We start from the raw sequence: 27,165 nt of genomic DNA, 5'->3' as shown, positions 1-27,165 counted from the left end.
TTGTTCAAAAACTATTAAAGAGGACATATTCTGCTCATGTTCAGGTGTATATTAGTATTTAGTGCCTCTACTGGGACATGTCTCCATGCTTTAATGTTCAAAAAGCTCTTTATTTTTGATTGGTTAGCTGGTCAGCTCTGTTGTGATTGGTCAACAGCTTAGAGATGTCCCGCCCCTTAGCCTATCACGTAAGTGTATGGAGTGCTAGCCAATAGAAGCGAAAGTGTTACATTGTGATGTCACTATGTTGTGAAAGTAAGCAAAGGAATCCAACCGAGTGGTTTTTGGCAAAGTGTGTGGAGGCCAATAATAGAACACACAGTATAGCAACACCTTTTTTTCACTCTGTGGCCATTTGGACTAGGAGCTGATAGCTACTATGGAAGTCTGAAAGTATTGAGAGGCAAATAAACACGTTGTTGGTGCAGCCCTTTTAATTAGATCGTTTGAGAGTAAAACGATATAGAAAAAAACGTTGTGTAGATCAAAACATAGATTAAAAATATATTGGCCTTGCTTTCATCCTTCATGTCCTCTGGATATGAGTCAACAGTTATTTGCTATCATAAGCTATACCAACAAGCTGATATTTCTGTATCTGCCATTAAGATGCTTCTCTGCCCACTTATTGCTAAATATATGATTTTTTGTTTGTCATGTCCTCTTTGACTAGGCTGGACTACCAACTGGGCAAAGTGGGCAACTGGCCCTAGATCTGAGGGCCCCAAAAGCCCCGGGATAAGTATAAGACAATGGGTGTATACTCTTGAGATCTCCATATTAGGTTGAATACTTAAAACGAAAGTTAATTATAATCACATATAATCAATTATATTATATATAAATGAAAATGCTTCATATGTTATGATCTTCTATATTTACAGTATAAACAAAGTAGTTTGTTAATTTGAGTGTAATTTCCCTCGGTAAGATTCTCTCAAACCTGGTAAATATTGCTTACATTTCTGTTTATTGAATGCTGAGTGAATTGTTGGATGAACGTTTGAAACTGTTAGATCCTACTGAACATTTATGAGGAACTGCCTCTGAATATTGTCAGGCTATAGGTTTGAATATTAGCACCTTCGATCCGTGAGGAGATTCCTCTGGATTCTGTTGGAAGACTTTAATGTCTAAACTATGAATTAAGGTTTCAGATTAGAAAATGACCACCGCATGATAGGTTTAATATTATTGTCATGTTGTAACGAGAGAATTGTGGACCAATTTGTTTTCAAATAAACTGATCCCACCTTTTGAATTGGGACAACTTAAAAGACATCCGCGCTCTGCTCTCCTGCTTAAAAGGTAAGATTGCACACTGCCACATTCACACTTAGGTAGGGCCACACCTCATTACTGATATCAAAATCCTTCGGGATCGCTTAAACAGATTTAAAGGGTCGTCTGAATTGAAACAGCAGTTAATTGAACCTGGTTCTTCAGGAGTTAATAGAGGTGAGATCTTGCTGACGTTGGTGGATCTGAGCCAAGCAGTAAACTTACATAGACTCAATAACTTCTGTTAGGTCAATTAGTAGGTGTGAGTAATTTGCCGGAATAAATGATCAGCCCTCCCGTCTCTCAAGAGTACTAATTGAAAATAACCTGTGTTTGGAAATGTTGCACTTGATCATCTGAAATTAAGGTGGGGTCCTGCTTTGGTACCTAGTATTATTTACAATGTATGTATGTTTGGTGCTTTTAGGAAGTCAGGAATGTAACGTTTAAAGATTCCCACTAAACAATAAGAAAACTAACCTAAAGTATAAAAAAGGAATCGGACAAAAATAGATAATAACATAAACACTCAATAAGTCTAAAACAGAAAAAATAGTAAACACAAGCCAAAAAAAAGGTCTTAAAACAACATATTATAATTCACAACATATAATAATGATACATGGGATTATTATAGCGCTTTTCCTAATGCTCAAAGACGCTTTACATAAAATCAGAACAGAAACAGTACAAAGAAAACAAAAAACATAACATATGTGAGGTGTATTGTGTTGAAATTGCTATAGCCCACAGAACATAAAAACATCTAACCAACTATTGTTATCTTAAACTGTGTTAGTTGGGCTCTGGTGTATTGTTATGATTATTACTTTAGCTTTGAGTATTTTTTATTATTACTCATACTATGATAAATGATAGTACCACTTTATATTAAGTCATCCTTTCAAAATGGTTTGTAAGTTGTAATAAATTACTTTTTTGATGGTTTATAAATAGTTTTCTGTATTCTTTTTTATTGTCAAACTGCAGTAGCCTATGTTTCTTTACTCTTGTATTTATTTGCTAGAATACAACAGTTTGGCACCACTATCAACCGGGCAGCTTTTAATAGCATGAGGAGGAGTATTCAATGTATGATCCTATCCCACATTGAATACTGTTTAAGAAACTGGTCGTTTGATTGTGCCACAAACCTGAAACAAATAGAACAGCTGTACGAGAGAGCTATCAAGGTTTTTTACAGAAAGCCAAATGCATACCACCACTGTGCCATCCTTGAGAAACACAATTTTGAGTTTTGACAATTTTAAGTCTTTTAAAAGTATGTGTTTTTTTAATAAATGTTTACATGGACTGGCCCCCACTCCCTCAGGGGAATTCACCCACAAAAACCACAATGGAGGCTGCACTAGGTCAGAAACCAGAGGAGACTGTGAAGTCCATCATAGACGGACAACTTTTGGACAAAATGTACTCTCCATTAAAGGCAGCTCATTGTGGAATAGCCTCCCAACTGAGATACAGGATTGTCCCACTCTCAATAGTTTTAAAGGACAACTTAAAGAATGGTTGAGCCACAAACAGACGTGTAATCACTGCTAAATGCACTTTAATACAGGGGTATCTCCTCTTGCTCTTTATGTGGCACTTTTATCTTATCTTGCGCTTTATATATCATAGGCTATAGCTGCTACATTGTAGGCTACTGTCATGTGGTAAATGCTTGTGTGCTGCTCATGCTCTTCCTGGATATTTATTTTTGCTATGTACATGTCACGTTCTTATAATGTTGTATGTGACGGCATGGCCGTATCCACCATTGAGGTCACCGAGGTCCGGACCTCGGTAATATTTTCCGAGCTGTGTATAACAAAACTTGTGAAATAATTGCACTAAACGGGGTTCTTTGTAGTACTTCCAATTTACTGCCGATGGGGGCGCTGCATAACTACGTAGCCTCGATTAAAGCAAACAGAAGAAGACGACATGTATCAACAAACCACCGCAGCCCGGACTTGTATCGGAGCAGTGGAGGAGTGATGAAGTATCTAGAGACCTGAGTCCAGTGGGCTGCTTGTATTTCTGTTCATCAGGACATCATATGACCAGCAGATCCTGTGTGAACGCTCTACGTTAGTCAGTGGACGTCCGACAACATGCACACTAACTTATATTGCAACTACAGGCTATACTTTGGTTTAAATTGCGTGAATAAACTAGCTAGAGAGCTACAGTTAATTACATTCATCCAATGTTAGAAGGATTACCTTTTAACAAACGTATAATGCTTTTCTTTTATTTCAATTTGAGTAAAACATTGAAGATATAACATTGTATTGTTTTCTTTTTACACTGACTCAGATATAATGAAGAGACTACGTCAGTCGAAGCTCAGCTTTGGTAAGGAAGAGAGAGAGAGAGAGAAAGTGATGGTAGTCAGGGAGGAACTGCAGGTACAGTCACACAAAATAATGTATGCTTAATAACCCTATCTATTTATCTATCTGGTTTATCTATAACAATAGTCTTCATTTACAATAGGCATCATTTTTAAACAACATACATCTATTGCAGTTATTATGTCATAATAACATACAATTGTATAAAACACAATTTGCTTACATCTTTGTTCTCTTTTGAGAATCAAACAAAACAGATTTAAATTAAAAAAAGAATGCAAACAAACAAGTGAAATGAACTAAATGGCTGAATTGCTTTTAATTCACTGGCAGGAGCGACAAGTGAGGAGGAGCAAAAAGTAAACAACGAGGGAGAGATTGAACAAAGAGAAAGAGTAGAGGACAGAGAGAGTAATGAACAGGAAGAAGACAGAGAGACTCAAGAAGATGGAAGAGAGGCTGCAGGTTATAGAAAGGAGAGAGACATGGACAATGAATGTTGACAATGTGTTGTGATCATTTTAGCCTCTTCTGCATGTCCAGATCATTAATAGTAACAATCAACTGATTCTTATGCATTACACTTTCAAAAATAATTGATGCTGACATTGTCAGCCCACTGACATGGTTTGAAATCAATATATTATCCAATGTGGGACCCCCCACAGGACTTAAAAAGCACCTAACTAGATCATGAAAATCCCAAAAATCTCGGGGGGTATCCCCCGAACCCCCCTAACATGTTTGGACCTCGGTATTTAGGGAATCCTGGATACGGCCCTGTGTGACGGGACTACGGATGGAAATTAGTTCAAAACTAAAATCCGGCTCATTTACACTTGTAAGCATTATTTTTGTTTTAAAGTGTTCATCAATGTGCACTGTCCCGGTTCAAATAAACGATTAAATAACTGAATACATATCAACACACGCTCCACACAGCATCTGCCTACACTCAACACCACCCGGCTTTGCATCACATTCTTCACTGCAGCAGTCACACTGTATAACATTAATTTATTCAAGCAACCCTAAAATCTCGCGGTGCTACCATTCAGACATCTTGCATTTTACTAAATCTGGTTTTGGAGATTTTTCCTCATTAAACATATACTTTATCTATATATATGCTCGGTATAAACAGGCTTCTTTTGGGGTCCTTTGAACCGAGATTCCTCTAAGCTAACAGATGTAAGGCGGTCGGACCGAGCCTCGCGTGCCAATCCCGCGGAGTTTAGACGCTTTCTCACGGGCTGCTCTCGCCGTATTGTGCGTCATCTCCATCGCTGCCGTTTTGTTATTTTTCTCCAGCGAGGAAACATGGCAACTCCCGCCGCGGTCAACCCGTCCGGTAAGTCAGTAACGAAGCTGTTGGTGGTTGGAAATATGAATGTTTCTTAGTGTTAAATAGAACATTTAGAAGCTTTTACACTGTTGCTGGACAGGCTGAAGCGGGGACAGGCCGCCGAAGCCTGACTCCATCCTCCATCCCCCTCCCCCCACTGACCGCCGCTCACAACACTGCTATTCTTCACACATTTGCAGCCAGTTTAGCAGTCATAACGAGTTGGTTTTTGTGTGTTTCTATGTATTTATTCTTATATGGTGTCGTATTGTTGGTTTCCTCCGTTGGGCTAGCACACATTGTTCTTTCGCCGAGCCTTTGCTCTCCTCTCTGTGATACAAAAGGTTACTTTGCATATCGCTATCGCTGCTCTGCCCTTCATTTGGTCTGTGTTTCGTCGGGGACATTTTTACATTTGTTATCGGTAAATGTTGTCACTTATATTTCGCTGTTCCTTGCCTGTTGAGTCAATATCGTGCAGAAAGGCTTTACATTTAGTATGAAGGCTGTTCATTCAGTCTTATGCCTCAATGGGCAGCAGGAAATTGTGTGAACCAGGAATACAAGTGAATGTGAAATGACTAGAACAGGTTTGTAAAGCGAAAGGCGTGAGATTATGTTAAACTTGAGTATACATCTTAATAGAATCACAGTTTATTTGTCTCACCCCAGGCAGTATAAAATAAGTTGAGCAAATGTACTGTATCATCTTGCTATCATTAGCCTACTTTATTTTTACTGAGCTTGAAATGTACAGTATTCAAATAATACAGTTAATCATTTTAATATGGCCAACTGCCATTGCAATGCATTACATTAATTACAGTTGACTTAACCTACAGTGGCTATTGCATGGCATGTCTGTGGATCTGCATCATTAGAAAACAACTTTTGCTCCAAATAGGATGTCAAGTAGAAAGAGACGCAGTATTTGGTTATAAAACAATAACACCAAAAATATCTGTCTAAATCAAGAAAAAGTAAATATTCTTGTATAAAGGATGGATGAGCTTCTATGACCTCCATATAAAAACATGTCAACCACACTATCTCACGCTCTGTGCCACCTCATTGGCAATGCAAATGAAAAGAGAATATAAATAAATAATTGTCCGGTTATTAACACATTGGCTGCATACAGAGTGTCTAGGAGGGGTGTTTTTAGAATAAGCAATGTACACACATGAGAAAATAACCCTGTGAGATAAAAAAGGGGCATATGAAAGACAAAACCAATGCTTCCCCTTAATCTTTTTTTAAATAAAAGCAATCTTTTGGTCATTTTAGATGCAATTCAACATGTATACAAGATTCAAAGGCTTTATTGTCATACGCACAGTACCTACGGTGTAGATATGGCAATACAAATCTTAAGGCCCAGGCTCCTGCAACAATGCAACATAATATATAAGACCTAAAACTAATTTAAAAACAATACAATAGTGCAAGAAGAAACGGAGTATATTAAATGAGTGCAAGATTATCTTGCAAAGGCAAAGCAAGGCAAGTTTATTTATATAGCACCTTTCAACACAAGGCAATTCAAGGTGCTTTACAAAAATGAAAGACATTCAGACAAAGGCATTTAAAAAAAAGATAATAAAATAAACGTTTAAAAAAAAATACATGAATAAAAAGTACATGAATAAAAATCACATGAATAAAAAGTTACAGTGCAGTTTAAAATATGAATAGTTCACACATAAGTTCCACTTTACTGATGAACACAACGGCTCAGATTCAATTAAAAGCAGCGACAAAAAGATAAGTCTTCAGCCTGGATTTAAAAGTAGTAAGAGTTGCAGCGGACCAATGTGCGGGTAATGCAGAATGAGTTAAAAACATATAAATTCAATAAACTAAATTATGCAGAGTTGTAAGTAAACAAGTAAATGCAGGAGTCTATATACATTCAAATCGAATACGATACACAAGATCATAATGTAAACATAAAATACTATTGTAGTAATAAATTGTAAGATGCAAACGGATGAATGTCACTGCAGATCAGAGTAATATCTTGCATGGAAGGATGAGCGGGATACATGTTGAAGGAAAGCAGCACAGAACTACCAGGGACTGTATATTAGTTCAGCCCCCTTCCCCCTGCAGTTGCATGTGCTGCACTGTGATGATCCACTCAGATGTTGAGCGTGCAGTGAGAGCTACGTGCAGCTCCTCTATCCGCTGATGAAACCGGTTAGAATTAAGTCATGCCTAATGCTGCTGCTGCTGTAGCCAAAGCAGGACAGTTATCCTGCTGATCTGTGATCTGCCTTTGTGCTCCCTGGGCATGGCAGTACAGTCAGGTGAGCTGACCTCGGACCAGAGGCTCTGGATGTGGGAATGCTGTGTCATTGCAGGATTATGTGCAACTGGCCTGCACCCAGATCCAATTGGTATAAGAGCCTGTGAAACATTAAGAGTGAAATTATCTAATGAGGCTCTTTCCAGAGGACTGTTGCATACAAAGATCCAACTGCAGTGTGTCGGTACGTACCTCTGTTTTTAGGTCACGGTTCTGTACGTTTTCGGTACAGCAGAAAAAATTATCACAAAACATAAAATATATATATATTTTTTAAATTATTATTAAACTGTGAATATTCACTCAAATAAATACAAAATATAATAAAATAAACATTAAGGTGCAGCATTTCGATGAACTGAAATAATCTGTATTTGAACTGTAATGTCAAATAAATACCTAAGCAGCCACATTGACATTATGACTTGCTTGTCATTGTATTTTCATGCTTTTTTTTAAGAAAAATGAACTTGTTTTGCCGAAAGGGCAGATCTGCTGGCACTAACAATGTCTCCTGCTGTGGAGAACACCCCCTCGCTAGGGACAGAGGTAGCAGATACAGCCAGGTAGCGCTTTGCTAACATGGTAACATAAGGATATTTGGCGTTTGTAATAGCTTTGGCTCGGTCTGAACTCTCTGCGAGTGGTGGAGGCTTAAATGCTAGCGGGAGTTGGGTTTGCCCCTTTTTTTTTTTTTTTTGGTACCGGTGATATTCACGTTCGGGTGATGCCTTTTCAAATGAGTGTGCAAGTTTGATGTATTGCCAGCCGCGTAACCAATTTTAGTTGAACAATGCCGATAAACAGCTTTGGTTCGGTCCACCTGTCTTTGTCCGTCATCCTTGTACGTAACTGCGAAACCAAAATGTTCCCAAACCGGAGACTTCAATGATGCTGGAGGATTTTCGAGCTCAACTTTATCTGCGTTCGCCATTTCGCCAGTTCCTCAAATTACTGACTAAATTTGAACGCATCCCTCTGACCAGCTCTCATAGTATGCCTCTCGTCCAATGAAATGACTTGGTCGCTCTGACGCGTTGAACCCAATGTGAGCAAATTACTCTGAATGCTGCGACGCAGCACCTGAGATTACTTCCAAGAAGTTGTTCATGTTCTCAATTTTTTACGTTTAACATTATATTAGTTCGGTACACTTCGGTACACACCTGTACCGAACCGAAGGGCCCATACCGAATAATTTCGGTACGAATACGTATACCGTTACACCCCTAGAATGTACCCATATTGATTGATACAGAAAATTACTCAATCCATGCTACTATTTTCAGTCATTATCCAAGTTACTTATCGAACTAAAATAAGGCAAACACTCTCTGACCCCAGCAGTCAACTTTCATCTGAATTTTTCTCTATTTTACTGACCTTTTTAACTGTCTAAACCAGGGGTTTAGGAATCTCCCCGCGATCAACCGGTCGATCGCGGGAAGATTCCCAGTCGATCGCGAGATGTCTAAAAATAGAACAACAATATTCTGTTTTATCGTTTATGTCATGTAACATAATTTTACTGTGCCAGAATAATGCACTTGAACGCATCAAAGCTTTGTGATTGGCCGGCGTGACCCCAATGTGTCGGGGCGTGGCTGGTGGGCAGTGGGCAGTGCACTAGTTCGCTGACGTTGTCCGTGTCAACAGGAGTGACAGTCCACACACAAGACCGCAATTATGGCAGAAGCAAAAAAGCCCAAAATATATAGTTTTCACTCCGAGTGGGAGGATGATTATTTTTGTATCTATTCCAATTCAAAGTCCATCTGTCTCATCTGCAATGCGAGCGTGGCTTTATCGAAGAAGGGTCATTTAGGAGCGGCATTTCAAAACAGTGCACAAACGCTACGAGACGGAATTCCCTCCTAATTCTGCCCTACGCTCCAAAAGGGGAGGGGCCTGAAAGGACAGCTAAATGCACAGCAGTCCATTTTCACCCGGCCCAACAACAAGAGCAAGGCTGCTCCCATAGCATCTTATCGTGTCAGTCACGTTCTTGCGAAACACATGAAGTCTTTCAAAGACGGCGAAGTTGTGAAAGAAGCTTTCCTGGAGGCTGCGACGCACTTTTGGGGACAGTAAAAATAACAGAAGCATTTCAACAGGTTTTCGATATAATAAAAACTCTAGTTAGATACCGTTATTACTCAGCTGTAAGTTTTAGTTTGTTTGAACTTATTCATTATAATTATTGTACAAAATGGTATAAGAATGCAAACTTAAATTGATTATAGTCTATTATCAATTCAGGTTAAGAAACTAGTGTTGCTTGCATCCTATTTTAAAGGCATTTATTTGTATACTCTACTAAAATGCAACAAAAAAAGGGTTTGATTCTATTAATGTTGTCTTTTTTATTGCACTTTGGCAGCAGATTCCTGTGTAGCTTCAGATCTGAGTTGTCTTATTATTAAGCCTAATTTATACTTTTGTAGCAACACTATTTTTATATCATGGCAAAGAAAGGGTTCAGAGTCTTTTCTTTTTTCCCTGTGTCATATGTGGAAGCACTGTTCAATGCTTCTTGAAAACATTACCCACTGTAGTATGTGACGTGTGAATAAACTCCAACTCCGTATCAACAACACTGTTGTGTAACTTCAGTTAAATACTTGTATGTGTGTAGATTAGAAAGAGGTAAGATAAAGGATCTGCAGTATTTTATGAAGTAATAATCGTACGTCAGTTTTATACAAGTAGAAGTGTGTATTTACCTGGTAGTAGGCTGTCAGTAATGGCTACGCCTCTCTATTTGGACTGGTAGATCTCGGCAGACTGGCAACTTTAAAAGTAGCTCTCGGTTCAAAAAAGGTTGGGCACCCCTGCTTTAAACGATCAATAAGATAATTTGCTAGTAGCTCCAATTTTTTCAATTTGATACTGTATTGTATTTTCTTCAGGCAACATTTTTCTTTGTGTATTTCAGGTGCTATTATGCTATATTCAGGTTTCTTACGGTCATTAAAAACCTGGAAAAGTCCTGGAAATTCAAAATGCTAATTTCAGGCCCTGGAAAAGTTATGGAAAACAATATTTTCCCCAAAGTTTTGGAAAAGTCATGGAAATGTAACTAAAATTGCATCAAATATAATTTATATTTTAGCCGAAATAGTCGAAAATAGTAATACTATAATGATAATACATACTGTAACGTATAGTAATGAAACGTAAAAGGGCATACTGACGAGGTATTTTGCTGGTGAGAGATTTTAGTTGCTTTAGCGTGTAGAAGCTAGTAAGCCTATTTGATTTGTTTTAGATAGGCACAATATGTTTCATATGCAGATCTTATTTTCCTGTTCCATCCATCCAACATTTACTCAAGTCCTTTACTAGGACTCGAGTAAATGTCCTAGTACAGAACATGTTTTGCTACTTTCGACTTCTACCACACTACAATTCCTTTAATACCTTAAGTTACTACACAGGTATGGATACATTAATCAAATATATATGATCAATACTTAAAAAAGACTTTGGTCACTCGATTTGGTCACTGTTTCATATGCAGACCTTATTTTCCTGTTCCATGTTAAAATAAACAATTTTCAGTGGTACCGCTGAGAAAGAGTAATTTTTTTGGTCATGGAAAATTAGGTAAAGGTCATGGAGAAGTCATGGTAAAGTCATTGAAAATCATTGGTGAAAAAGTGTATGAACCCTGTATATTAGAAACATATATTGTAGGGCCATACCTATACAAAACATGTCTGGGAAGTTTTTTGATTAAAATACCAAACAGATCACCCATTGTAGCCTGCTCATACCCATGTACTGCTCATACCCCTCTATTACAGCCCTGTTGCTAACAGGCTGATACTGCTTTAAAGGAGACCTATCATGCAAAATGCACTTTTGTACATCTTTTATACATGAATATGTGTCCCCGGTGTGTCAGGGAACTCACCAACTGTCAGAAAACACAACCCTCTCTCTTTTCCTCCATACCCAAATCTCTAAAAGCGGGGCTGCAACGGATCTGATACAGACTGATACAGATTTGAAATATCTCTGACGTCAGAAATGAGGAGCTCCGCCTATATGGGCAACTCTCCACCTATCAGGAGGAGACAGCCACGGCCATTGCCATTCAAAAGCGCTGGAGACGCTGTAGTACATATGCCAGGCCTGTAGGTGGCGCTGTAGTCTGCCACAAAAGCAGCGAAGAAGACTTCTCACAGATTCAGCCCTTGCAAAAACAGGGCTAAAAAAAGAGCAAATAGAGCGAAATGAGGCATGGCTAAAATGCATGATCTGTTTGGTATTTTGAAAAAAAAAATTCGCAGACATGTTTTATATAGGTATGGCCCTACAATATATTATTCAAATATAGCATGATAGGTCCACTTTAAATTGAACGGCTGCTGCTAGCCACACCCCTTTGTAGTGTCACGCAGCTTCCCCTGCTAGAGATTTCTACCGGGAGAAGCTCAGCTAAACGCTGCGGTGATTAAATGCCATATTATGCTCCTAACCACTTCAAGCTTTATTTCTGAAACGGTATGGAGCTCAAACCTTTCTCTCTCGCAGGGTTTACCACAAGGTCATTACGTTACACATATTCTCTCCAGTAGCCCAGTTAGCTCCATAGTTAGCTCTGAGTGTTAGCATGCTTGCTAATGTAAACACACATCATATTACTCCCAAAACACGCTGCACATTGTTTCTGATACAGCACATAGCTTGACATGTTCTTTCTTAAGTGTTTACCGCTAGAACAGTGCCATTATATGTATTATATATAACAACTTTACTCTAAGTGCCTCCTGCAGACATCCTGCTCAATTCACAGACACACAGCTGCGATTGTATACGGAGACGATAGGTTGGGACGTGTCACGTGTGCCGGAGACGATAGAGTGGCGAATTCCCTCCCCTTCCGGGGGAGCTCCATGGGACCTTATTTCGGAAAAATTATGTATTGAAGTCAATGGAGAGAGAAAGATTATCTTTCGATCCCGTTTGAATTGTGCCACGAATTACACATATGATGTTTGACAATTTAAAAGATCATTTTGCCAGTCAAAAAAATTAAAATGTGTCGTAAAACTGTGAAGTAACAATTTTTTTTGTGTGAAACGCTTAATGAACTACATCTCTGGTCTCAACACACGTCACCAAGATGGCCGTCACTACTGTCTTGCTAAACAAGGGATTGACTACCCTCACTATCACCACAATGAAACACGTCCAGAAGAATGTCATGCAAAGTTGCCTGCCTTCCTTTGATTCTCTCTGAACTGCCTGATCTTTTTAATGTTAAATGTCAACCATTTGTGCAGATAGCATGAAGTAGAAAAGATCGCCGATGCTAATTTATCGTTAGCATTTCTCCCCCGGGCTTAAAGGGTGTATTATAGAATGATCACACCGGTGTGACAGTACTCTTCAAAGGGTTCACAAAATATGACTACTACTCTCACTGTTTAACATGTTGGGTTACTTGATGTTACTTCATATTAAGGCTAATAAAAATGACAAGGCTAAGACTGTAGGCTAATGCTAACTAACGTGCTTCCTACTAGCTAGGTAGCTAACTTGATCCAGCCACTCCTGGTCCTTTCATCAGACGGGAAGCGAAAGAACGAGCAAGACCCATTGCTGGTATGATAACAACCTGGTACTAAGCACACAGGCATCTTGTTAAAGTTATCTTATTTTAGCCATCTCTTATTTGGTGGAGGACAACAATTGTGACATCAGTTATGACATCACTTACGACTCTGGGATTTGTAGTCTTTCTAGTTGCGTATTTTTCATAGTCTTATATTTCAACAGTTTTACGACAAACTGACTTTTTTGACATGGAAATGATTTTTTAAGATTGACAAACATCATATGTGTAATTCATGGCACAATTCAAACGGGATCGAAAGATACGTTTTCTCTCTTCATTGACTTCAATACATTATTTTTGCGAAATAAAGTCCCATGGACCGGAAGTAGATGGGCGTGACTTCGCCACTCTATAGGTTGGGACGTGTCACGTCGGCCGGGTGTCGTCAATGACGTAATAGGAGCGAAAATTCTGGATCGGCTTGTTAGCACCCCCCCTTTTTTTACATTTTTTAGAGATGTGAGTACGGAGGAAAAGAGAGGGTTTTGTTTTCTGACACTTTGTGATTTCCCTGACACACCGGGGACACATATTTATGTATAAAAGACGTCAAAAAGTATATTTTGCATAATAGGTCGCCTTTAACTTACAAAAGGAGTACAGTATATCAGGTATTCTATTTAAATTTAAGTATCTATACTAGGGATCGACCGATATGGCTTTTTCAAGGCCGATACCGATACCGATTATTAGTAATCAAGGAGACCGATAACCGATATTTGGAACCGATATACATTTGCAGTAAAATCAGAAAATCTTGGTGTCAAAATGTAGAATAACACAAACTCCAACACAACTCAACACAACTTCTTTAAAATGCATTTAAGCATATATTATGTTTAATTAACTTTTAAACATCTTACAACTGGTTTCCTCTCTGTGCCCTTTTCTTTAGTGCAGTCATCTGCAATGAGTTAGAGAGAGAGACAAGAAGTGGGGCTGCAGGCTGACATGCTTAACTAACAAGAATGCTTAATTTATTATATCTGTCTGTCTAGCATAACATCCCAATAAGCTGCTAGCAACTGCAAAACACTAGTGCTAGCTAATGTTTTGCAAACTATTAAAAGTGAGGCTATTACAGTAGACCTAACGTTAGTCTAGGAGCCTCACTTCTAATATGTTGCTAAACATTTGCTAGATACATGTTGGCTAGCTAATGAGCTTCACATATCAACCTGAAAAACTGCGAGGCTCCACTCGCAGCCCCTCCCCCCCCCCCCCCCGCACCACAGTTACTCCGCTGCGAGACGCTGCACGCACCCCCAACTCTGACTGACTTCCCGCGTCCCTGTGTAACTGGGAAACTGATAGAATTGGATCATGAGATCGTGGTGTTTTTGCAACTTCAGCATAGGGGATTGGGATGTTTATTGAACTTCGGTTTAACACATGTATGGCTCTGCCGCTCAGCGCTGCTGCTTGCTTCAGTCTGTGTCTGCGTTCTTTCGCACCTGCCTGTAATCTGAGAAGGTCCCGCCTCTCTGGCTGGCTCCCGCCCGGAAAATCTTCAGTAATAGCCTATCAGATAGCGCTGTGGGCGGGACATTGCTCGTGTACACAGAGTGGTGACTGCAGCCAGAGAAACGGCCGCATCAGAGCCAAAGTTTTATCGGCAATTTCATTAAAAAAAGGCCGATACCGATAATCGGTCAAATGCGGAATATCGGCCCCGATAATCGGTCGACCCCTAATCTATACCAGGCATGGGCAAACTAAGGCCCGCGGGCCATATACGGCCCGTTGGGCTTTTGAATCCGGCCCGCCGAATATTGGTACAAAATTGTCCAAATTATAGTAAAGACCGCATTCATTTTGCCTTTTTCCTGCAATACCCGGCATTTCAGTTGAAATACACTAGACACAATTTACATTGCTGGAGTATGGTCTATTCTCTCAGCTGGCCCCACTCGCCAACCCGGCAAGGTCGGCGAATACAAGTTGTAACAAGCAGTAGCGCTGAGCAAAGTGACTAGAACGCGACCACACACTTGTAAAAAATACTTATATAAAGTCAGGCAACACTAACCAGGCTTAGTGTGATTCTGTTTATTTGACCTTGCTTTAATAACCATCCGTTCACTGTTATTGACCTTTATGAAGAGGCAGACGTTTTTGTTTTGTATTATTGCAGCTATCGGATGGAATCAATACATGGGCTACATGTGGCCATCACAAGTAAAATCATAACGAAAACTACGCCGGTAAAATATGCGTGTAGAAAACGGCTTATGCCACAATATGATAGCAACAAGTAGTCAAGATAGTCTGATTAGCTTTGGTTGCTATGCTAACATCACCTGTAGAATGCCAGAGACACTTTCATAACAGCGTTGTGATGCCAAACAGCTTTCAGACTAAAACACATTCACTGATGGGGATGGGGGATATTTATCAGCTGCTTGTGTGACAGTCAGACAGTGAATACTTTACAGCGTCCGCTGCCGCGAGTTAACGGGAGAATAAACTCCAGTGGACGAGCAGCGCTGCAGCGGGCGGTAATGCAGCTGAACCACATTAATAAACAATACTCCACGGCACTCTGGAGAAAGGTACAAGGTTGGAGAAGTAGTTCTTTAATTGAATCTGGCTTCGTATGATTAAAAACTACCCGACGCAGTCCTCTATTGATGTTGTTGTGAGCGGTGTTGCGGAGAAAATCAGCGACGTAAAACGCTGTGTGGGTCATAAGAAGGCACGTAAACGGTTACGTCATGACGCAAACGATGACGCAATGACGCAACCTGCATCTGTAACAATGAGTGGAGAAAAGAAAAGTCAACATTGAGTGCCGAGTGTATAATGAGGAGTGGACAGCTAAATGTTTTTTTACCGATCTGCTACTGGCTGTCAAATTTAAAACTCATAGTGGCCCGAGCCAAAAAGTTTGCCCACCCCTGATCTATACCTTTCAAAGAAGGGAGTCAATTATTGTGACTTCGTCTGACAACATATGCCTATACAATGATCTGTATCCTAAAGCTGCTGATATATAGTAGTAATAGGCCACAGTTTGTCAGGCAATCAATCATTATCAACGTTCCATAAAAGAGGGCAAAGCCATATATAATAATAATTATATATTGCCATTAAATTGTATTTCTTCTGCTTCTTGTGTGTTTATGCATTCACAAAGTAAGATAAGCTCTGATATTGTACTTGACATTAATATTCATATCAGTGTTTGAATGGCTTCTACATTGTGTTCAACTATGAGGCCGTTTATCCTTCATGATTTCTCCATTTCTAAAACACTCCTTTGGTGTTGAGCTATTTAAAGTGTAACAACACCAGTTACAAATAAAATGACTGTTATTTGCACATCAGAATCAGAATATTATTTATCTCTTTTGTGATAGTTGCTACATGTTAGAATGAAATAAATAAAATACACCCAAATCAGTTGAATAACATATTTATATAAACATAAAAAGTTAAAGCAAGAATGTGCCTTAAAATGATACAAAATAGATAATTACCAATGTAATGTTTACACAAATAATAGCAGGTCACTGTTAAACTACTCTGTTGTGATTTGGTCTGACAAACTTTCCATATTACATGTTACTTGTTAGACGCTTTTATCCAAAGCGACTTACATACTCAATACTGTCGACAAATCCCCACAGGAGCAATGTGGAGTGAATGTCTTGCCCAGGGACACAACGACATGCTGACTGCAGTGGGGTTTGAACCTGTGCTCCCCTGATCCAAACACCAATGCACTAGTCCACTGCGCCACACGCCTCCCTATAGACTTAACCAAGCAGTTTATAATAATGTCAGAAAGACTATTTAATTTTCAGGAACACTGGTCAATAATCAATGTTTCAAAAGGTTTTATATATCTAAGTCTTAGCCACATATCAAAGCATTTTGAAGAGTAACCTGGCCAAGATAGTCTGCAGCACAATAAAAAGGAATTGATTCAGATGACAGGCATAAGACAAAAATAGGTTTTTAATTAAGTCAGTTATTGTTTCAGAGATAGTTGTAACATATTTATATTTCTCATCCAGGTCTTTTAAGAATATTTGTTTTTGTTGGTTACATTTCAAGAATTCAAGAAACTACTTTGTCTGTTAGTTTATTCCCTTTGGTTAAAGGTAGGGTATAGGTAATTCTCTTCAGAAACACTTTTTGTTATATTCCATGGAATGCTCTTAACATCCCGATAACAATGAATAAATTAAATGCTTTGGCAATAAATACATACAAAAATGTCATCTGTGGAAGCCGTATCTCGTGCCCTCATTGGTCGTTCGTGTGTGTTGGAGGAGGCGCTCTGTGAGGAAGTGGCAGATTTTTTCCGGCTGTGTATTTTCAAATTCTAGCACACTCGAGCTGGTTTCTCCAAAATTACCTACCCCACCTTTAATGTCCTGAGGCTGTTTGATACATGTGTTGTGAGGGGAGCAGAGAGAGAACAGAAACAACCTTGTCTGAGGGAGGCCGTGATGGAAAAGGAGAGAGAGTGCATCGTTCCTCTGCTCTCCCTGCAGACTCATTAATGCATTTCACCTCGGGGTATTTAAACTTCCGGCTGGCTGAAGATCAATGAGTGTGACCTTACAACTGATAGATTAGCTTTGTGTTCAAGACTGTGCACCAACAGAAACCTGAACAAATTGCAAAAATCCTTCCCCATGGTGCTGAGGGACTGTAGCACTAGCTAACTCCTGTGGTTGTGAGAGTAAGCAGCAATAATCCTAATCAGTCATGCAGGGGTGTGCCCCAGTGTATTATTCATAATAATACCAGTATGCATCTTAATGTTAGATTTGTCATGATACAAGGCTAGCCATTTGAAAATGTTCGGGTAAAGGCCCTGTTAGCTGCAGAGTAGTTAGCTGTGTGTCTGCTAATGCTGCTTTGTCAGTGGTCGCGGTTAAGTTGAAACTGTGAACACAACACTGTGTCAGAGAGTTCCTCAAGAGCCAGCTAATCCACCAGCTGCTCAGAGTGAGGGGGTTAGCAGCGACCCTGGCTCAGACACATCAGCTTTTCTGTTCCTTTGTGGTTCTGTTGTATTTTTGTTAAATAGCTGAACAATTAAAACAAAGACCAGGGGTTATACTACACAGCAAGTTAAACAGAGCCAGAGTTTTTGCTTTAGCTGGCTCAACAAAACTAAAGATAGGTGTTATTTGTTCCTTACTCACCACTTCACTGCACATTATACCGCTTATTACACGTTTACATACTACAGAAGTCGGCACGACTCACAATACTTAAACAATGGTATTGCTTCCGCTAAATGAAAATATACTCTGTTCCACTGCGTACCAATGACTGGAACTGCGTCGACAGCAACATAACTTAATATGACTGCACTGATCGAGGTTTTCTGTAGCTGTCCAAGTCTGTTCACAGAAAACTTGTCTTCATCTGTGTATTTCCCTGACATCCATTTTTCTGTCTTTTAACGTCTTTTCTCTACTGGGGACAGTTTAGGCATCAACAAAAATTATTACTTATCGTAGCTGCACATACAAGATATCCGATTTAAAGCTGAGGTTCCACAGATTATTTAGGTATATATATCATCACTGAGTGATCCGAACTTGCGACAGGGGAAGCAAACACAGACATCACAACACGTACCTTTTACGGAGCTTTTACGGGAGATCGTCTCACCGTAGCTTCCGGTCTATGCGGCAGTCTCACACACACACACACATTACCAAATAAGGAGTATGTGGGAGTTCCCCTCGATTCCATTGGCTCTGACAGTTAGAAAGAGATGTCAATCAGCAAAATCGAGCAAGGGGGGCCAGAGATAGGTCAAATCCACCCAAATGACCCCAGAAGTGTTTTTTTTGTGCTAAATCTCTCTTAAAAAGGTCAAATTTCACTTGTTTTGCATCAATCTTGATACAGGGTACTTATTATATGTTATAGTTTGGATTCCTAAAACTTTGAGTCTACCATCCCATCATTCAAGGGTGGTTTTAACTATAAGTCATTCTATTTTTTTGGATGGACACTATAATTTACAGTTTTTTACTGTGTTCAATCTGAATTTACTTTAAAATAAAAACATCTATATTGATTCTGACACTTCTAAATCCAACTCACAGGTGTAACCCTGCTTTGAGAAAAATGATTATTAATGTAACCCTTTTAGAAGTGAAGATATGGTCATTTGTTCTGGGAATGTCATTTTCGAGCCTGAAACCTGAAAAACAGGCTCGGGGCTTAACAGGTTAATAAACAATGAACCACGGCACTCTAGAGAAAAGTATAAGGTTGGAGAAGTCGTTATTTCATTTAATCTGGCTTCGTATGATTAAAAGCAACACGATCGTCGACCCGACGCAGTCCCCCGTTGTTGTTGTTGTTGTTGTTGTTGTTGTTGTTGTTGTAGTGAGTGCCGTAACGGCGTTGGGGAGCAAATCAGCGATGTAAACGGTGACGTCATGACGCAGCAGCGGGATCAGAAAAGGGAAACCGGAGCTGAACCAGAAAAGCTCTAGCACGGAGCTAGAACGGGAAAAGCGCTGGTGTGAAAGCCGCATGAGAGGCTCAGATAACCTCAGCTCAGTGAGGTTAAGGCACACCTTGATATGATCATTATAATTATAAAAAAACAAGAGACTAAATGAAAAACAGGTATAAAATACTATATGACAGTAACTAAAAAGTTGTTATAATAAACAAGAATAGAGTTTGAAAGGAGAGTAATTTGTAAAATATTCATAAAGAAAAATAAATCTGCTTACAGTTCTGTTTCATATGGGTGTTGAGAGATGTATCCATAGATCTCTTAATGTTGCTCTCAAAGTGCACCAGATTGATGCTTTTAACTTCAATATTTAAAAAAAAATCTTCCCGGGGGAGCATGCCCCGGACCCCCCTAGAGGAGGTTAGGTCCCCCCCCCACTTAAAAGATGTTCACATGGATAGGAAACTAAATACATTGGCACACATCTTGTGTCCATATCTTTCTGTTTTGGTGGTCATGCCACACCGTGCACATGCATGCGTGAGTCATGGTGAGATATCTGGATTCAGAGGTTGCTTTTTCTTTGCACAGCATGAAAGAAAGGCCAAATGAATGGGCTGTGATCTTAGTTTTTTTTAAGCAGAGGTTGAGTTCAATCATTTGTACGGCCCTCGGAGGATGTTGTAAAAATTGAAAGGAAAAAGGTTCCCCACCCCTGCTGTAAATAATAATAAAAACCCTTGATTTATAACTTAACATCTCTGTCTCCTATTGATCTGAGTATATTATAAAGAATAGCAGTTCATTGAAGCATTATAGCACAGGCCTTTGTCAGATGGTATATTACGCTGTTTTTTTTCTGCTTCAAATTGTTCTCTATTTTTTCACCATACGTGTGTTTGCAATGGTCTGTTCTCCTAAGCAACTCTCTGTTAGCGATAAATAACTACCGCTGGAATGTCCAAATTTACCAATAGGAATTCTCAAAGAAACTAGTGAATGATCGGCCCTTTTGAGACTATTTAAATCCTAAACTCTGAACATAATCTGGTCTGAAGCAGTTTATGTCTGCAGCATAAATTACCATGGTGATGTAGCCAGCTCAAAAGAGAGCCACCGTTATATGGAAAACTCTGGCTTTAGGGTCAACAAACCTCGCTAACCCACTAATCTGTCGTTGTAGTACACCCCTATAGTAGAGAGCTTTTCTGTTTAAATGTCAATACCCGATCATCACACAGCCCCCCCGAGGACACACACAGCGTTTTGTCTTCAATGTTCTCTTATTTTATCAGAAAAGGTGACCAATTGGACTTGCTTTAAAAAGCCAATATTAGAGATGTCCCGATCCGATCACATGATCGGGGATCGGAACCGATCACGTGATTTTCAAAAGATCGGAATCGGGAGAAAAAAAATCGGGGATCTGGATTTCTTTTTTTATAAAATATTTTTATTATTTTATTTAATGTTACTAAACAAAAATGACCATGTTCACGTCTTAAAGTCATCCTGAGGACTTAGTTTTTGTTTAAAATGACACAACATCATGTATGTGTTGCTTCTGTTGGGCTTGTTTTCAGACCTGGTTGCTTATTTCTCTCAAATCTGGCAACAGAGTGGGCGCAGTGTCTAATAGTAGCAGTAAGCTAACGAGAGGCTACGTTCAGCTGGTGACTCGGGAGTCGGGACGGAGCAAATGTCAGGAGTTTGGAAGTATTATGAAATTGAAAGCGAAGGCAGTGTAACAGCCAGATGCAATGTTTGCAAGAAGGAGGTTCCGCGTGGTGGAAAGAACAGAGCTACGTTCAACACGACCAATCTAATACGCCACCTGAGAAACAAACAGCAACACGACGAGTACACAGCGGCCACTCAGGTAACGGCACTGAAACAACCGACACTTTCAGAGACCTTGAAAAGGAAAGAGAAACTGCCCCAGAACAGTGAAAAGGCCAAAAAAATAACAGCCAAGATAGCTGAATTCATCGCGTTCAATGACCAGCTGTTATCTGTTACCTTTTTTCTTAATGCATTGCATAAAGATCGGATCGGGAAAAATCGTTATCAGCAGATTGTCAAAATCAAATGATCGGGATCGGATCGGGAGCAAAAAAAGGTGATCGGGAGCTAGCCAATATATATTTTGTAATGGTACAGGTGTAACACCACGGCTTGTTTGTGTTTTGTGTAATAATCAGTAACTTATTCAAAATGATACTTAAGTAAAAGTACAAAAAGCAGTAATATATACTTAAATACTACATTTAAAAGTACCCATTATCCAAAGTGGCAATCTTTTGAATAATAAATATGATATTACTGGATTATCATTTGTAATGCATTGTGTTAATTTTATGTTTGCATCTGATAAAATAACTTGAATACTTTTTATACTGCCAGGTAACTCCATCAATATTAGTACATCACAATGTATTAGTTGATTGAATAGTTGCATTAATAATGAACCTGAAAAAAGTAACTGGTAACTAATCTTGTCAAAATGTAGTGGAGTGAAAAGTCCAATATTTGTTTTCGAAAATGCTGTGGAGTACAAGTATAAAGTAGCGTCCATTGAAACACTCAAGTAAAGTACAAGTACCTGATAAATATACTTCAGAACAGTACCTGATACCACTGGTTATAATGGGTGCCTTTCAGACGGCTGTGGCTGATGACTGCACTGATTGTGAGAAGCTGTCTCTTGTCAGGGGCTGGTTTAGAGCCGTGTGGTACCAAAGCCACCTCATGAATGAGTGATGGAGCACTGCTCCTGGAAGGCCTGCACTGGAGTGTGACTCCGTTTATCTGGAAAGATGTGGAGGGGGGTCGGGGGTGGGAATGCACTCGGTATCAAATATTAACTATGTTACTCGCTGCACTGGGGCATAGCAGAGGGTTTGTTTGGCCGATCCATTACAGCTAGCTCAATGAGTGAGAGAGTGAGTGATTGGGGGGTGAATGGAGCGGAGAGATGGAGGGGAAAACAGTGAGGCATGGAGTGGGGTATAAACATGGAGGAAAATAATGTATTGAGGGAGAGGGAGAGGTAAATATGAGAGGAAGATGGAGACAGTATACATCCTGTCAGCATTGTTTTTACCTCCATTACCGAGTAAAGAAATATATATTGATATATTGTTTTATATAATTTAGTATTTTTGGACCTCTTTACTTTCCTTTTTTGTAGGGGTGCACCGAATGGGAAATTCTTGGCCGAAACCGATACCGAAAATAGGAAACAGTTGGCCGAAAACCGAATGCCGAAAATTATTAATAGAAATATATATATATATAATGTATACATTTTTTACCAATGTTGTTCAGCTACCTGATTATGGAAATAGACATGATTATGGCAAAACTTAACTTAAATAATAATCACTATTATGGGTCCATAAAACATTTATTCAGCACTTTTGAATGCATACAGTACATTTATATATGTCATGTATTATTGCTAAAAAACATTATCTCGCAGTCTTAGTGTCGCCAACTCGTTTCTAATATGCAAAGACAACAAATGCGTCTATGATGTATTTTCGATCAGACGAGATCTCTCTCCCCCGTCTGTGTGCGAGGGTGCGGGGCAGTTTACACACACGCAGCTGCTACATGCAGCGGAGCACACTGCGGAGATGGCGGAGAGAACGCGCTCCGAGGTGTGGTTAAACTTTACCCGTCTCGATGTGGAGAATACTTGTTACCATAAGTGCAATAAGAGTTTAGCATGTAAGCACGAGCAATTTGTCTAAACATTTAGCAAAAGTGCACCGCATGCAGACGGAGGAATGTACCGGGTTCGACCGTCTTTCTAGCAGCTCTGTAGCCCCATCCACGAGTAACGTTTCCACGTCAGGTGTTATGTATGCTAGCAGCAACACACAGAGTTAACTACATTATACAACATGGGTTAATGATTAGAGGAAACTGAGTTATTTAGTTTGTTAAAATTTCAGCTATTCTGTTTACAGTTCTGTCATCAGATTATTTAATACGATTTGTTAAAGGCTCAGGGCAATCTCGATGACAAAGGTCAATGTCCCCCCCCCCCCTGTGAGCCAGCCGCGAGCATGGTCGCCGCGTCTTTATTACGTCATCACAACAACACGTTAGGTTACCAACGTAAGCCTGTTCTGACATTCGGTGATATTTTTCCGGTGCTAAAACCCTTTCGGCCGAAAGCCGAAAGGGCCTTTTTAACCATTTTCGGCCGATAATTTTCGGTGGCCGAATATTCGGTGCATCCCTACTTTTTTGCTTTAAGCGTTTTCATGTCAGTTTATGTCTTTGGTAGTTAATTATCTAATTTAGCAGTGATGTAATGTTTTTATTTCTGTCAGTGGTTTTGGGTTGTTTCTTCTGTGTGTTTTCTTCACACTGTGCTAGTGAATGTGGGACACAAGATAAAGACAATTGGGGGGGATGTGTGTGTATTACCAAACTTCAGACAGTATTTGGTATTGAAGCAGGTAACCAGAGCTCCAGGTGGCGCTGTGGGTCTGGAGACTGACTGCTCTACAAAGCCCTGTGGAACATGTGCTGACAGCTGAAACTGAAGTTCAGAACTACAGGGTTTTCTCACACTCACACCAACGTTTAAAGCCCTGATCATTTGAACCCAATGTTGCTAAGAAAGTCATCTGTCCTACCCTGCAGGGATCAACCCAAGCCCCAAGGAAGTGCGCCTGACACTGAAGCAAATTATGTTTGTTGTGCCCAAACGGTGGTGATATAACTTTTGCGTCACTCTGCGACTTCATAAGGCCCAAAAATACTTTCCCCCATTGACTAACATGAGGAAAGAGACATCTGTAAATCAGATAATTTTGTTGTTAAATCTACTACCCAGTCTCGATAGCCCTTATTTAAATCGTTAAGGTTTAACGGTTGTATAATGCGCTAAAAGCTGAATCCAGAGTTATTTCCCCCCATCGCCGACGTTTTATCCAGTTATTTTTATACATCCACCAATTAACCAGACTGGTTGATGGACACACTAAATGTGTTATTCTTTAAGCATGTTTCAATCACAAAGAACCCCAAATATGCAGGTTCTAGCATCACAGACTTATATTTCAACTTCTCTTAAATTATAGTAAGTTCAAAATCGGTGTGTTGTTGGAAAGGAGTCATATTGCAACCATGTTCTGACCCTTTCTGGGGGTCATGATTTCTTGATTTACCAAATATTTCCGTTTCATTCTCTATGGCGATAAGCTGTGATGCAGTTAAGCTTTTTAATCTTTCTTTCCATAGATCCAGACATTTTGGAAATCAGTTCAAATAATTTTAAACAAATTATTTCTGTGGAACAATAATGTATTTTTCTTTTCAAGAACAGAAAGGTGTTGCATTGTCTTGCTCATTAATCTTTGGCAGAGTTGAATTATAAATATTCTGAAACATGCATTGTTTGTCAGCCTGTAGTCTGATTCATTTCCTTTGTTGCCACATTTCAAAACAATGCATGACTGACATGCAGAAGATACAATTGAGTTACCAGATCATCTTGCTTTGGCCTTATGGCAAAACTCTGGTCAAAAACTCCACAAAAGAGTGGGGCCTTTCAAAATATATTTTTACACACATTATATATATTATTAAATACATCAGGGCTCGACAGTAACGGTTGCCAGGTTGCCATTGGCAACCATTCAGAAAAAATGTCAACCACTTCTTGGCCTTTGGTTGCTATCAGTGGCAACCAGTTTTTAACATAAAGAAATAAGGACAGCAAACAGCTAAATGTGCACCCCAAAATAGATAAATGTTAATTATTTGTTGTATTGAGAGTGATATTTAATTATTGTTGTGACCAGTCGGAACCTGATACTTAAAGAGCCTGTGACAGCATCCCAACAACTGTTGTGCAATGAAATATTGGGCTACTAGTAATCTCGAACAGTCAGCTTAAAAAAGAAGGTGCGATACCGTTCCGATAAATATCAATCATTTCGAACATCGCGGGGAAATTCCTTCGACTCATTTTGGGGGAAGCCGGAAGTGACGTCAATGCGGGAACGCTTCACTGTGCGGCGAGAGAGCCAAACACGGACAAAGTGTGTTGTCATGCGTAGAAATTGTGAATTACTGAGTTTAGTTACGTCAATAACGTTGTAATGAAGTTGACTACAGTATATTCATATTTGTCAGTGCTTTCATGTCAATTCGGCGAACATAAACATAAATGATCGTGGTGAAGATGATGATTACATTAGGATTAAATATTGGTAGTGAGAGCTGCTGAATTTCCTCCCGTCTGAATCGAACAAATCGATAATTTTTGTAGTTGTAAACTCAAGTGGATGAAACTACATTTATTAGTGCTTTCATGTCAATTCGCGAATATATGATACATTAAATGATCGTGAGGATGATGATTGAAAATCGTTTGTTTGAGTCTGCATTTCCTGATGAGAAAACAAACCGATGCTTTTTGTAGTTGTAGTACACCAACATGGATTAAACGTGTGTTTTTTTTACCACAATGTTGGGGAAATTAATGGATAAAATGCACGGATTATTATTATTATTCCCACTCCGATCGGGACACTAGGTCCACCGTTTCCCCGCAGCGAGGCTCCCCCCGTTGACAGTTTACGTGGGCTGGGCTGGGTGCAGTGGCGGACTGGCCATTGGGACGAATCCCGATGGGCCGGTAACGAAGTGGGCCGGTCGGATAAGTCACTAGCACATCCCCCATTTTCCCCATTGACAATTTACTAGCGGTACCGAAGTGGGCCGGTCGAGAGTCCCGGGATGATTTTTAGTAGGGATGCTCCGATCGCCAATTTCGGGGCCGATCGCCGGAATCAGTATCGGCCGATACCGATCGCCGATCCGATCGAGTGGGCGGGGCCTAAATGGAAGATTTAAACATCACTTTAAATCTTCCATTTAAAGTGATGTTTAAAACTCAGTTAATGGGGCTCATTCACTGGAGCTTCCACAAACAACAATCAACTTAATTATTACATTCAAATGATGTACATTATTCAAGTTTACATTCACTTTGGATAATAACACGGGAGAAATTAGCGGAAGCGCTCTCTTTTCCTCTCTCCCTCCCTCTCCCTCCCTCTCTCTCTCTCCTGACAGCCTGTCAGTATCTCATGCAGCTCACTGATCCAGTAATGAGTGACCCGACAATGAAGAATACATATATTTATAATAACTAGTTTAGCTTGTTCCAGAGGTAGATCAAATAGCTAAGTGTGTTGGGTCTAACTCTTACGGTACGTCCACACAGCAGCTTTTCAAAAATCTTGAAAATCTTGGAGCTGGGCGTGTCTGAAAGCTTGGGGATTTTTTGCGAGCAACGCAACCAACAACCAATCACATGAATCTCCCGCCCCCGACATACAAAGCAAAAAAACCCCGGGGATTTTATGCGAGCAATATATATATATATAAACTCCCCAAACAGGCGAAAACCTACCAGTTTCACCCACTGTCTCTGCCACCTCCCTTCCATGCCTGGTTCCTCCGGTTTGTATCCCGTTAATAGTTCTGGTCGTAAAGAACCGGGTGATTTGCTACCGTAATTTCTCGTTTGGAATATGAGGAAATGAACTGCGGTCTGGTTCTCCCTGTGTGTGTGTTTCGCTGCGCTTACCTGTCCGGCGGGCGGAGCTGCAGGATTTCTGCTTCACACACGTTGCATACCGCTATTTTACTGTCTTTTTCGGACACCTTACAATAATGCCAGACCGGTGAAGCCATTTTGGCGAGCTTGTTTTGCCGCACACAGAGAAAAGTGTCATGTATTTTACGTCATGCTCTCGCGATCGGCATGTT

At 39.8% G+C, this 27,165-nt stretch overlaps 1 protein-coding gene across 1 annotated transcript in view; it reads left to right on the top strand.

The window, feature by feature from the left end:
- Positions 1 to 4,667: 4,667 nt before the first annotated feature.
- Positions 4,668 to 27,165, top strand: part of arnt2 (aryl-hydrocarbon receptor nuclear translocator 2) — a 119,619-nt gene continuing 97,121 nt past the window's right edge. Inside the window, exon 1 of the mRNA XM_034226994.1 lies at positions 4,668 to 4,992. Within this exon, the coding sequence (XP_034082885.1) occupies positions 4,962 to 4,992 (31 nt within the window). The 5' untranslated portion in view covers positions 4,668 to 4,961. The remainder of the gene's footprint in view (positions 4,993 to 27,165) is intronic.

Source organism: Gymnodraco acuticeps, unplaced genomic scaffold, assembly GCF_902827175.1.
Source record: "Gymnodraco acuticeps unplaced genomic scaffold, fGymAcu1.1, whole genome shotgun sequence".
Classification (NCBI taxonomy): domain Eukaryota; kingdom Metazoa; phylum Chordata; class Actinopteri; order Perciformes; family Bathydraconidae; genus Gymnodraco; species Gymnodraco acuticeps.
This window is presented reverse-complemented; position numbering and strand designations above follow the sequence as displayed.